General features: G+C 44.0%; 1 protein-coding gene across 1 annotated transcript in view; it reads left to right on the forward strand.

Moving 5' to 3' along the window:
• Nucleotides 1-12,819, forward strand: part of SMIM22 (small integral membrane protein 22) — a 31,990-nt gene extending 19,171 nt beyond the window's left edge. The window contains exons 3-4 of the mRNA XM_082259949.1: nt 10,151-10,233; nt 12,676-12,819. Of these exons, the coding sequence (XP_082116075.1) occupies nt 10,151-10,233; nt 12,676-12,726 (134 nt within the window). The 3' untranslated portion in view covers nt 12,727-12,819. The remainder of the gene's footprint in view (nt 1-10,150; nt 10,234-12,675) is intronic.
• The last annotated feature ends 1,996 nt before the right edge of the window (nt 12,820-14,815 follow it).

Genomic DNA, 14,815 nt, shown 5'->3' on the forward strand with positions numbered 1-14,815 from the left:
GCTGTGTCTGATGCCAGAAATCCTGAAAACCCTGCAGAAGTACGCAGTTTTCTTGGGCTAGTGAATTACTGTGCCAAGTTTATTCCAGATATGGCGACTGTCAGTGAACCTTTGAGAGTGTTGACTCGCAAAGCAGTCCCGTGGAAGTGGGGCTTTTTGGAACAAGGTGCATTTGATGAACTTAAGAGACGGCTGACTTGCGCCACAACTTTGGCTTATTTCAATCCTACTGCACACACCCAAGTTATTGTCGATGCTAGCCCTGTGGGGTTGGGCGCCATCTTGGTTCAGAGACAATGCACAGGCGATTACAGGCCTATTCAGTATGCAAGCAGATCCCTCACTGATGTAGAGAGACGTTATTCTCAGACTGAGAAAGAAGCTTTGGCTGTTGTTTGGGGATGTGAAAGGTTTCACACCTATCTCTACGGCCTTGATTTTGAAATCATCACAGACCACAAGCCTCTGGAAGTGATATATTCGCCACGCTCAAAACCATCCGCCAGAATTGAGAGATGGGTTCTCAGATTGTTACCATATCGCTTTACAGTGCGGTACAGACCTGGACCGACTAATGCGGCAGATGCACTTTCCAGATTGCCTCAGTCTTCTGCACCTGTTCATAACCTGGCAGAAGAGTACATTCGTTTTGTGGCTACTAACGCCATGCCTCAGGCATTGACACCGCGGGAGGTTGAAGAATTGTCATCTGTGGATCCGGAAATTGCTCGGTTGAGAAAATGTGTAAGACAAGGGGTTTGGGTGGATTGTGACCCAAGCTATCACAGAATCAAACAAGAGCTGAGTATTGCAGGACAACTAGTTCTACGTGGCCATCGTATTGTGATGCCTAAAGACTTACGGAAACGTACATTACATTTAGCCCATGAGGGCCATCAAGGCATTGTACGCACCAAACAAAGATTACGTGAGAAAGTCTGGTGGCCAGGAATTGACAAGGATGTGGAACGTTTGGTTTCTTCATGTCGAGCATGTCAGTTGGTGGGCAGCAAACCTAAACCAGAACCAGTAACTCACACTGTTCTACCTGAGGGACCATGGGAAGATTTAGCCATTGATCTGTGCGACATTCCATCTGGACACCATCTTTTAGTTGTTGTGGACTATTATTCAAGGTGGCAAGAGGTGGTAGTTCTCACTAAAGCTACATCATCAACTGTAATTGAGGGGTTGGAGAGCATTTTTGCATCTCATGGGTTGCCTAAACGGATTGTGAGTGATAATGGTGCCCAATTTACTTCTCAGGAATTTCAGGATTATCTGAAATCAAATGCTATTGAACATCATCGTACAACTCCATACTGGCCACAGGCTAACAGGGAAGTGGAACGCCAGAATCGAACCTTGCTGAAAGCTTTGCGGATTGCTCATTTAGAAAGAAGAGACTGGAAAAAGGAACTGTGGCGTTTTCTTTTGGCTTATCGCACAACTCTGCATACTGTCACTGGCGTTAGTCCTGCGGAACTTCTTTGTGGTCGCAAATTCAGGACAAAATTGCCAGACATTGGGGGTCCTCCTACAAGTCAGAAACCTTTTCGGCATATTGATGAGGAAAGGAAGATCCGGGCTGAACAGTATGCAAACCACCGCCGCCATTGTCAACCTAGTGGCCTTCAACAGGGTGATAAGATGTTGCCTCAAAATGATCGGTTTAACAAACTGGCTCCGTCCTTTGAACCTGAGCCTTATGTTGTAAAGGAGAAAAGAGGTACTCAAGTGGTTTTAGAGGATTTAGATGGACACACAAAAGTGCGTAATTCCTCATTTGTGAAGAAATTTATTGAGTCAGAAGGTCAAGTATCGGAAGATGGCGAACAGGCAAAGAGTAGTGATGATACTGCCAGTGATCCAGACTTCAATCCACAACCATCCACATCGGAATGGCCAAGAGAAAAACGAGCAACAAATCCACCGGCCTACCTTAAGGACTATGTGTATAGTCAGGAGTTTATAGTTTAAATTTTTAGTTGTTCATCCATGCATTTTGTTAATCTTATTAATACGTTGTGCATGTTATGTTTTATTCAAAGAGAGGAGGGAATGTAGTATGGTAAGCAACGGGTTAAGTTGCTGTCTGCAAAATGTTACAATTATGTATATGTCTGGGAGCTGGGTGTGGCTGAAGTTAGTTGCATGCTGATGTGCAGTGAATAAAGAAGCAACCTGTACAGCCTGTCTGTGTTAATACACTACACCCTTCCTTTCCTGAATGGACACAGGGAACTAGGCCTGCACGATATTGGAAAAAAAAAATATTGCGATATTTTTTTTTCAACGATATATATTGCGATATTGAGGGACCCGTCAATCCAGGCTAAAGTCAACAAGGGATTGGGAAGGATGCTGGGAATGGAAATCATGAAGCATGCAGGCAGCCTTCTAAATTTTTTAATTGCAGATACAGGGCACTGGGCAGGTCAGGGTTAATAATGGTACTCTCAAATCAATTACTCAGTCTTAGTGACAGTGTGGAATCAATCAGATTATTCAGTCTTTCTCACAGTGGTGGTAGGAGGCTGGAGCGGTGGACTAGGAACCGGGAAAGGATCACAACACAGCCGCATACACTTACTCACTTGTGCACTGCCGCCCGCCCCACACGTTCAGTGAGTCTCACTCTCCGCCCTAGTTTTCTCAATGGCACATTCAGGGAACCAATCATGCCGTGAGTAGCGGCACAGCGAACCAATCAGTTGTGCAGGCACGCGTGATTGGTTAGCTGTGCAGCTGCTCACGGTATGATTGGTTCCCTGAATGTGCCATTGAGAAAACTAGGGCGGAGAGTGAGACTCACTGAACGTGTGGGGCGAGCTGCAGCCTGCAGTGGGATGGATGTGTGAGTTCTCCTCCGAGTCCCTGCTTAACTGAAGTCTGTGAGTCCTCCTCCGAGTCCCTTCCCCTTTCTATGCAAAATATTGTGACCTCGGCGATATGAATATCGCCTACGGCCTAGGATGACCACATTTCCTAACTGCCATTCAGGGACACTTACTTTCCCAAGTGCATTTCGTCAAACTTATACCTTACTTATATGCCTGAGCCTCTCTCCATTTATCTTTTTTTTTATCTTACATTTCCATTTCCTGCCTCTAATTCCATGTAGTAACTAACTTACTACACGTTTTACAAGTCCAACTTTCTAAGTTTCTAAGCAATAAATATTTGCTGCCCTGAACACAAAGGAAAGAATAGGCAGACATCCATTAAAAAGTTAAACTTACATTTTGTCCTCTTAAATGCTGATAATAACGGCCGTTGGATTACAGACAGTCAGTTACAGCAGGCTGAGGCGCCGCACAGTAGAGATCCCGACTCCTGCTGACGCCACCGTCGTCACGTGACTCGGCCGCGCACTGCGTGCAGCAAGGCAGGGGAGGAGCCACACACACTGGACAGTACTATGCGATGCCGTTCTGATTCGGCGATCGCATAGTATAAGGAAGTGACTATCTGTCACAGCACAGCAGCGGTCGGCGGACGGCGGCTCACGGGCTCAGATCATTCCGGGACACTGCATTGTCCCGGAATGAGGGTGACCGGGACCCGGGACAGACTCTCCAAATGCGGGACTGTCCTGGGCGATCCGGGACACGTGGTCACCCTACTACGGCCGCAGAGCGATAGTCGATATCAAATCGACTCTCGTTCAGCCCTACAGGGAACAATTGGTAATGATCACTCCTGTGTCCATTGATAACTGTGCATAGTAAACTGTTCACTATGTTTCAGTTTATGAATGAACAGTAGCCTCTGCCTCCTCTTCATTCATATTCAATGCTTACACTGCAGAGAAATGAATTGGAGAATCTGTGTCCTCAAATTCTTTCTCTGTCTCAAAGGTGAGATGTCATGGGCCTGTTTAGACCCCCACCTCCCCCAACAGTGTTAAAAAAAAAACATGTATAAAATACAATTAAAAAATGTTACAAAATAACAAAATTGTAAAACATCATTATTTGTAAAAATTGTAAAAAAGAATTTTTTAAAATGGTAAAAAAAAAATTAAAAAAATGAAGAGCTCATTCGCACAGGTTCTCTGGGCCATAAAGTGTGAATGAGCGATTTGTTGCCGTCTGTTACTTTGCGGGGATGCAGCAGCTGCATGAACTCAGCCGCAGGTCCCAATTTGATAATTATGCAGGAGTTGGGTGAGTGGCCCCCGAATGCACACAGTCAGTGTTTGGGGGTCGTTCACCTGCATCCACATGTCTGTGAAATGTGGACCTGCGGCTGTGTTCATACAGCTGCCGCATCCCTATAGCATAACATAGGCTGCCTGCACACAGAAATAGACACATTTAAAAAAAGAAAGCCGATTCACACTGTACAGTCCACAGCGCCTATGTGAATGACCCCCAACACCTCATTTACACACACAACTTTATTAACTCCATACAGTTTTATCTTTTAGATTTAGCAGGAATTTTGTAAATGATGTTCTATTTGTGTCCACTAATAATGATTTTTGGGGATTTTAGGTCGGGCCCCGTCAGGTAGGCTGTACAGGGCCCTGTGATTTCTAACAGCAGCCCTGGGGGTTATTATCCCTCTCTACTCTATCCAAAACAAACAAAATGGTTTTGCCATCAGGTACACTTTTAGTCCTCATCTGTTCTAGTCTTCTGTTATTCCTCAGCCGTGACCATCAAGGATTTATTTTTAGGGTGCTACAAATGCCCCCAATCTGTGTTTTTCTTTTTTGCACATCTGCTGATCCTGTTAAAAAGCTTTTTAATTAATCATTTCTGACACTAAGTAGCAGAGAGCGGCTTTGCTGAGTGCGATTAATGCAGGTAGCGTTGTCGCTCAGTCAGCACTTTCCACGCTCACAATTGCTTCTTGTTTTTCCCCCAAAAAGTCAGCAGAAAGTAGACAATTATACATTGGATGGACCTCACACATGACCCATCTGTCGAAAAAAAATTATATTTTAAAAGGTCACATCCATCTGCTATTTCAGGTTTGTTGGTGCGTTTGTGTGTCGGATCGCATTTTATATCTCTTAGGGACTTTAGCATTGGCATGTTCCTGGCAGTGTTAATTTCGTCGACTAAAACCGACTAAAACGTTTTCGTCGACTAACACAATTCAGATGACTAAAATACGACTAAAACTAAAATGGCATTTTAGTCTTAAGACTAAAATACAACTAAAACTAAAATGGCATTTTAGTCAAAAGACTATAACTAAAACTAAATCAAAATTTGCTGCCAAAAATTAACACTGGTGCATGCTCAAAGCATAAATAATAACATATTAGATTTTTCACTCCAGGACCAGCAGTAGTATATAATGAGTTTGGAAATTGTAGAGAAATGCTTAAATAATGCATTACAAATTACAATTGAACTACACCCATTTGATTATAGATGACTAAAATTAGTTTTAATCGACTAAAATGTAGGGCATTTTAGTCGACTAAAATATACTGGAGTTTTAGTCGATTAAATACGACTAAAACTAAAACACTTGCAGAAGACTAAAATGGGACTAAAACTAAAATGCCATTTTAGTCCTAAGACTAAGACTAAAACTAAATTGAAATTTGCTGCCAAAATTAACACTGGTTCCTGGTTCTCCCAAACCACTGCAGTCATTATACATATAGGCTGTTCACACCTTTTGCAGTAACTTACAATACCGCAGTGTGTGCCAACACACATTAGGTGCTGTGGTGCAATTTGGTGCCATTCATTCTGAAAAGATTGCCGTTGCCATAATGTGCGGCAGTACATGTTAAGTAGGTTGGAGTGTTGTGGTGCCATTCATTCTGAATAGATTGCCATTGCTGTAATGTGTGGCAATACATGCTAAGTAGGTTGGAGTGTTGTGGTGCCATTCATTCTGAATAGATTGCCGTTGCTGTAATGTGCGGCAATACATGCTAAGTAGGTTGGAGTGTTGTGGTGCCATTCATTCTGAATAGATTGCAATTGCTGTAATGTGCGGCAATACATGCTAAGTAGGTTGGAGTGTTGTGGTGTCATTCATTCTGAATAGATTGCCGTTGCTGTAATGTGCTGCAATACATGCTAAGTAGGTTGGAGTGTTGTGGTGTCATTCATTCTGAATAGATTGCCGTTGCTGTAATGTGCGGCAATACATGCTAAGTAGGTTGGAGTGTTGTGGTGCCATTCATTCTGAATAGATTGCCGTTGCCGTAATGTGCGGCAATACATGCTAAGTAGGTTGGAGTGTTGCCATTCATTCTAAATAGATTGCCGTTGCTGTAATGTGCGGCAATGCATGCTAAGTAGGTTGGAGTGTTGTGGTGCCATTCATTCTGAATAGATTGCCGTTGCTGTAATGTGCGGCAATACATGATATACTGAGGCAGGCTGGCTCGGTTGCACAAATGGGCGTATGGGTACGTCGGTTCGTGGGAGCGCTCCTGGAGGCAGCGGAGAAGCCGATCCAGGGGGCCGGCGTCCGCTATTGCTGCCGGGCACCCGCGATCGCTCCCCACTGAGAGAGAACGACGGTCTGCTGTTGTAAACACAGCAGACCGTTGTTCTCTCTGGAATGAACACAGAGTGCCTGTGATCCTCCTATTTGGGATCACAGTTCTTGGTGTTCATTTCACAAGCCCATCCCCCATACAGTTAGAAAGCACCCCATAGGGACACACTTAACCCTTTGATCAACCACTAGGTAAACCCCTTCCCTGCCAGTGTCATTATTACAGTAACAGTGCATATTTTTAGCACTGATTACTGTAGTAATGTCACTGGTCCCCCAAAAGTGTCAAAAATGTCAGTTAGGGGTCCGATCTGTCTGCCGCAATGTTGCAGTCCCGCTAAAAATCGCAGATCGCCGCCATTACTGGTAAAAAAAAAAAAGAAAATTACATAAATCTTTCCCCTAGTTTGTAGACGAGATAACTTTTTCGCTAACCAATCAAAATACGCTTATTGCAATATTTTTTACCAAAAAATATGTAGCAGAAAACAAATTGGCCTGAAATTATGAAAAAATTTAGATTTTTAAATTTTTTGGGGGAATGTTATATAGCAGAAAGTGAAAAATATAGTAGATTTTTTTGTTTATAGCGCAAAAAATAAAAATCGCACAGGTGCACGAATACCACGAAAAGAAAGCTCTATTTGTGGGAAAAAAAGGAAATCAATTGTATTTGGGTACAGCGTCACACGACTGCGCAATTGTCCTTTAAAGTAAGGCGGTGCCGAATCCCAAAAAGTGGCCTGGTCATTAAGGGGATAAAACCTTCTGGTCCAGAAGTGGTTAAGAATATATGTGCATTGTGGTAATGTGCAGCATTGTTACCCCAACATTTCATATTACTGATATGTGCCTGCTGTACGTGTCTGAGAAAGTATCCTGTTCTCTTTGTATTACTTCCTTTATGTGAAATCCCTGGTGTTCCTGCCAGTCCCTCTGCTTTCCTATTAAAAACTGACCACTCTAAGCAGGAGAACACACTGTGGTCAGATCTCTAGCTATGCTGGAAACTCAGTGTGCTCTCCTCCAATGATCAGACTTGTCCTGACATGCCCCTGCTACACAGCCATTACCTGGGAAGCTCAGTGTGCTGCTGTGTCTACTCCCCCCAGCTATTAGGCAGCTGAGAACAGAGAGAATGTGATAATTTATTTAAAAAAAAAAGAGAAAAAGGGTATTTATATTGTATTTTTAAATCTATACAAAAATGTTTTTCCTTTTATTGTATTTCAAATGGAATGGGTTGTTTAACAAGGTGATCTTTTACAATCACTTTAAGTAGGTTGCAGTGTTGTGGTGCCATTCATTTTGAATAGATTGCCATTTTAGTAATGTGCGGCCATACCTGTTAGGTGGGTTGGTGCAATGTGCTGCCATTCATTCAAAATACATGTAAACTGTGGTAATGTGCAGCAATATGTATTAAGTGGGTTGGAGCGTTGTGGTGCCATTCATTCTCAATAGATGTGCACTGTGGTATTGTGCAGCAATATGTGTTAAGTGGGTTGGTGCCATTCATTCAAAAATTTGTTTCCTCTTTGGATTAATTTTTAGGTTAATAATTTCATCTTATCATATTTGTTATGTTAAAAATGATCCGTTTTCAGAATTTGTTTCATATATTTGGCTTTTTTTTCATATATTCCTTATTTTCAAATCAATTTAAAATTCAAAAAACATATTTGTTATTTTCAAATTGATTGGAATTTCAAAATTTTAATTTTGGAAGACAGCTATATTTGTTCTATTTTATTCTACTCTATTCTATTATGTTCTATTCTACACTTTTTCTATTCTTTATTGTCTATTCTTTTCTATTCTTTTATTTTCTATCCTATTTTATTCTGTTATATTCTATTCATTTATTTTCTACTCCATTCTATTCTGTTCTATTCTATTCTATTGGATAAATCAGCTTACGTGGACATCAAAAACATATTTCACTTTTATAACTGTATTTATTGCAATATTTTTCTATTTTGAATTCAAGTACATTTTCAAATTCTAAATAATTTATAAATTCGAATTCATAAATTAATATTCAAATTTGAAAAATTTGTTTAATTATAATTTATTTCTGATTATTTGAAATTCGTTAGTATTGTGATTCGGAAATTCGGATACAACCAAATCTCCAAATAACGAAAATTTTGTTCAAATTTCAATTTGTAATGAAACAAACCGCACAAATCTAGTCAGATCTAAAGCTCTGCAAACCAGCGAAGCTCATGCTACCCAAAGGCTGGAGAGCTGTAGCTCGGACTCAGCAAAGGGCATGTTGGACCTCTGGTTCCGCACAGGGTCCTTCTCTACAGCTTGTTGGCAGGGGACAGGCTTTTCTACCCAGGCTGCTTTATAAAGAAAACAAGCTGCAAGGCTTTGTACACAACCTTTTGTTTGATGAGCATTTGTTTTTCAAACCCAATAATGCACCTAATAGGTGATTTTTTTTTTTTTTTTTATGAAGTGTTTAATTTTACTTTAACCGGTTGCCGACCGCCGCACGACTATATACTGCGGCGGTCAGCCCCGGCCAGGCAGAGTGACGTATCGGTACGTCACTCGCCTGTCACTGACTTGCGAGCCTATAGCGGGCGGGCGCGCGCCCGCCGAGGCGCGCGCCCGCCGCGGCTCGTTCGCAGGCAAGTCAGTGCGTGTGACCGGCGGACTCGATGTCCGCCAGTCACACTGCGATCGCTCCTGTGAAGGGAGAAAGACAGAGCGGCTTGTGTAAACAAGCTGCCTGTCAGTTCTCCCTGTGTAAAAGTAAAGATCTGACCGTTCTACTATGTAGAACGGTTGATCTTTGCTTTTACACCAATAGCAATTTCCCTACACAGTAGAAAGCACGCCCCTAGGACACACTTAACCCCTCCCTGTCCAATAAAGTTAACCCCTTCCCTGCCAGTGTCATTTTTGCAGTAACAGTGCATATGTATAGCACTGATTACTGCAGTAATGTCACTGGTAACCCCAAAAGTGTCAAAAATGTCAGTCAAGGGTCCGATCTGTCCGCCGCAATGTCGCAGTACCGAAAAAAAAATCGCAGATCGCCGCCATTACGCGTTAAAAAAAAAAACACCAAAAATGACAAAAATCTTTCTCTTTGTTAGTAAACGCGATAACTTTTGCGCAAACCAATCAAAATACGCTTTTTGCGATTTTTTTTACCAAACATAGGTAGCATAAAACAAATTGGCCGAAAAATGTTAAAAAATTTTGATTTTTACTTTTTTTTTTGGGGAATTTCATATAAAAAAATGTGAAAAATATTGTTATTTTTGCAAAATTTACGCTCTTTTTTTGTTTATAGCGCGTGATCAAAAAATCGCACAGGTGATCAAATACCACCAAAAGAAAGCTCTGTTTGTGGGAAAAAAAGGACGTCAAATTCGTTTAGGTACAGCGTCGCACGACCGCGCAATTGTCCGTTAAAGTCACGCAGTAAAAAATCGCAAAAAAACCCCTGGTCCTTTAGCAGCCAAATCCTCCGGGGCTTAAGTGGTTAATACAAAAGCAAAAATAAAAAGACATGGGTTATAAAAAGTAAAATTTACATAAAAAAAAAAAAAAAAAACGTCAATAACGATATTTGTACTATATATGATATATATACCAGTATAGTATATGTAGTATATGACCCTGACTCACCCATGACTCTGCTCCCCAGGACTGATTCTGGTGCTGGTTGCACTGGTTCTCATCAGATGCTTCTGCTGCTGCTGCTGTGATTGTGATTCTCAAGTGGACAAGGTAACGCAAGTCTCTGCTTGTCTGTACTCATGTCATGGGCCTCCTGTCCTGATAACTGTCAGTCTCTATGGCCCCGGGGTATGCTGGGTGGGAACGCTGCAAATTGTTTATATCAATTGTGGAGGAATTTAAAGCTTGTGGGAATCTCAGAAATAGATTGTCAGTTCTATGGACATTGTAGTGGCAACCTTAATTTACTGTGACAGAATTGTTTACTTGTGCAGTCCAATAGGCAAGAGTGTGACCACACTCCCTAATGCCGTCAATAATCTGGTAGACCTGGTCAGACACTCCCCCTCTCTGATCAGACACGCCCTCTCTCTGGTCAGACACTCCCCTTCTCTTGTCAGACACGCCCCCCCTCTCTGGTCAGGCACACCCCCCCTCTCTGGTCAGGCATGTCCCCTTCTCTGGTCAGACACGCCCCCCCTCTCTGGTCAGGCACGTCCCCCTCTCTGGTCAGACACGTCCCCCTCTCTGGTAAGACACGCCCCCTCTCTGGTCAGACTCTCCCCCTCTCTGGTCAGACACGCCCCCCTCTCTGGTCAGACATGCCCCCCCTCTCTGGTCAGGCACATCCCCGATCTCTGGTCAGACACGCCCCCTCTCTGGTCAGACACTCCCCCTCTCTGGTCAGACACGCCCCCCTCTCTGGTCAGACATGCCCCCCCTCTCTGGTCAGGCACATCCCCCCTCTCTGGTCGGGCACGTCCCCCTCTCTGGTCTGGCACGTCCCCCTCTCTGGTCTGGCACGTCCCCCTCTCTGGTCAGGCATGTCCCCTTCTCTGGTCAACACGCCCCCCCTCTCTGGTCAGGCACGTCCCCCTCTCTGGTCAGGCACGTCCCCCTCTCTGGTCAGGCATGTCCCCCTCTCTGGTAAGACACTCCCCCCTCTCTGGTAAGACACTCCCCCCTCTCTGGTAAGACACTCCACCCTCTCTGGTCAGACACGTCCCCTCTTTGGTCAGACATGTCCTCGTCTCTGGTCAGACACTCCCCTCTCTGGTCAGATACTTCCCTCTCTGGTCAGATACTCCCCTCTCTGGTCAGATACTCCCCTCTCTGGTCAGATACTCCCCTCTCTGGTCAGATACTCCCCTCTCTGGTCAGATACTTCCCTCTCTGGTCAGACACATCCCCCTCTCTGGTAAGACACCCCCCCCCTCTGGTAAGACACTCCCCCTTCTCTGGTTAGACACTCCCCCCTCTCTGGTCAGACACTCCCCCCTCTCTGGTCAGACACTCCCCCTCTCTGGTCAGACACTCCCCCCTCTCTTGTCAGACACTCCCCCTGCTCTGGTCAGACACGTCCCCCGCTCTGGTCAGACACGTCCCCATCTCTGGTCAGACACATCCCCATCTCTGGTCAGACACGCCCCACTCTGTGGTCAGACACACCCCCTCTCTGGTCAGACACTCCCCATCTCTGTTTAGACATACTCCCTCTCTGGTCAGACATGCCCCCTTCTAGTCAGGCAGCTCCTACTCTCTGGTCATTTTTACAGGAGTGGGCCTGTATTCATGAGGAGCCAGCAATAGTCATTCTGTCCCTTATGGAGGTGGGGGCTAGGGCAGACTGCAAAAGGCCTTTTAGGCCAGGCTGTGAGATCCCTGTGTGAGGCTCCTTCCTTGGAGGATCCCAGAACAGGTGTGCCTGTGGGATCCTAGTGAGGAGGTGACTTCAGAAAGCATAGTCCTGTGAGTGCTAATACCCCCAGGTGGAGGAGAGACCGTAGGGTAGATGGCTGCTAAAGGTGCTGGATATGCTTTCACATTTGACTACTGCGGACCCTCCACTAAATGTGATTGACTGTGTAATGTTAAGTGACTGCAGAAATATATGTCCTTGTGATGTCACTTCAATGCCATTCCCTGAATTCTATCAGTAAAGTGCAGGAAAACTAGTTTGTGGACATTTCTCCCTTTGAGGATATGAAGGTCAATGGCTGGGAATGTCATGTGGAGGCCTCTGGCATTGAGTATGGCACAAAATGAAGGAGGGTTTGGCCTCAGCAGGGGTGGACAGTGTTCTAGCAGGACAGGAGCAGGGGTAGGGACTTGGAATCTAGCCAACCATAAAGCCACTCTTACACATGTTTACAGTGTTCTTTACAGGTATCTCTGTTTGGAGTTTTAGGCCTCAATCACACAGGGGTTAAAAATAGGAGGTTGGGTCGCATTTTTACCGCTTTTCAACTGCCCAATAATGCCAATTACCAAAACAGAGAGTGGATGGAGGTGCCCACATGGCAGTGTTAGCATTGCTATGTAAAGTGGCAAGGAAAAAACAATGCTGCCTGCAGAGTTCAGCAGGCATTAATGCTTTGCAACTCTCTCCATTCACTTCTATTAAAGGGCCATATTGTAGGTGTGTTGGTCTGTTTTAAGAGTTTTGACATTATTGACATCTGCAAACCATCATTATTTCTTTTTTCTTGGCAGAGAAAATACACTCAGAAGGTTGGCGTGGATAACCTCGCCATGGAGCCATAACAGTTTTGATCAAAAACACCAGGAGCCAATGAAGGGATCCTTGGAGTTCCTGGAGTCTCAGCTGTTCTCATGAATTTGCTGCTGTTTATATGAAGAATAGTTTCAGAAAAAGACATAGGGGTCAATTTATAATTTGCTTCGAACGTTACTAAATTATTTTCTCCCCAGGACAGATGTTCTTCATTCGTAAGAATAACATGAACAGGGGCATTACTGTATTATTGCCACTAGATGGAGATGGTGGTCAGGAGAATTAATTACTTATTTACTCTGATTGTCAGGTCCATCTAGTGGCCATGATGCAGTATTTTCCTGGTCCACCTTATATATGAGTAACATCTAACCTGGAAAGAAAATAAACTAATACCATTTGGTTTTGCTGACATTTGCACAGAATGAACATGCATGCTGTTTCACGGCATGAATAGCAATTCACATTTTTTCTAAATACACCCCAAAATGTGATTCTTCTGCAATAAAATCCCTGCCTGTTTACTGATTTTGATTTGTTACACTCCAAGCGTTCAATTGCAGTGCAATAATGCACACACATTGCCATGCATTTAACAAAGGACACCCAGCACACTAAGGGCTCTTTCACACGGGCGATCCGATCAGATCCGCCTGTCAGTTTTTTAGGTGGATCTGATCGGATTCTCCATGCAGCTCTATGGGGCAGCAGATGTCAGTGGAGACACCTCCGCTGACACCCGCTGCCATCCGTATCCGATCCTGTCCGTGAAATCTGGACAGATGGAAACCCTATTTTTCCATCCGTTCAGGGATCGGATCTGATCGGATGAGAGCGGACAGGCGGTCCGCTCTCATCCAATCCCCCATAGAGAGCAGCGGGAGCTGTGACACCTCCCTCTCCGCACTGCAAGCGGAGACGGAGCTGTCATCTGCCGGCTCAGCGGGGATCGGCGGATCGATCCCCACTGAGCAGCACGGATCCGCCTACGGAGCCAGACCGTGTGAAAGAGCCCTAAGGCTGCCAACACAACACAATGGATGAAAAAGCATGCACTTTTTTTTTTTTTTTTTTTAACCTCTAGCTGCCCACGAAACACATATGTTCGGTGGTACAACAGTGAGCCTCAATGTCCACACACTGTTACTGGGACCAGCTCCCGATCATGTGACTACTGTGACAGCCAATCACAGTGGACTGGCCATGTGATTGCTGATCCTTCCCATCCCCTGGGCCTTCAGAACTTTTTAAAGGGATGTTGCCAGGCAGGAGGGAAGGGGTTTACAATACAGCACACCACTACACACAGGGATTCATTTACTAAAACTAGAGAGTGCAAAATCTGGTGCAGCTGTGCATGGTAGCCAATCAGCTTCTAACTTCAGCTTGTTCAATTAAAGGGTAACTCCCCTTTTGTGGGGAAAAAAAATCAGCAAATAAAGAAAAACAATATAGCATATACAATTGCGACACAAATCATATTGAAATTGAATGTTATTAAAAATGACCTTTCCTTTTCAATCTGCAGCTGTTGTAATTTTCTGAAAATGCAATACAATATGGCCGCCTGGAGCTGTTCTGTACACAGAATGTATACTGACCACACCCAGAAACATAATTTCCTGCTTGTGTGATTGGCTCACCAATTTTCCCAGAAGTCTGCCTAAGATACAAGTCAGATTTCTGGCATCCCCTGCAACAAAATTGTAATTTTTGGGGAGATATTCCCAATAGGAACACGTCTAAAGGGATGCAGGCCCAGCAGATTTTCTCATTAGAGCCCCGCAGGTGCACAGCTGATAGATACTTATGAAAACATTCTCATTTGACCCACTCAGCACAGAGGCACAGAGGAACAAACAATAATTTCTTCAGAATAACAAAAGGTAGGAATCTGCAACAAAGTTTGTTGAAATCCTTGTATTGTAAAGAGATCACCCAGAGGGGAATGTTTTTTTCTCAACAAAAGTGGAGTTACGCTTTAAGCTTTAACAATAAAACCTGGAAGCTGATTGGTTTCTATGCAGAGCTGCACCAGATTTTGCACTCTCCAGTTTTAGTAAACCCCCCTGTTTGCATTGCGCTCTATGGTGCAACGTGTTGGGGTGTCATGAACTC

The sequence above is a fragment of the Pelophylax lessonae genome (assembly GCF_965119305.1).
Source record: "Pelophylax lessonae genome assembly, chromosome: 6".
Taxonomy (NCBI): Eukaryota; Metazoa; Chordata; class Amphibia; order Anura; family Ranidae; genus Pelophylax; species Pelophylax lessonae.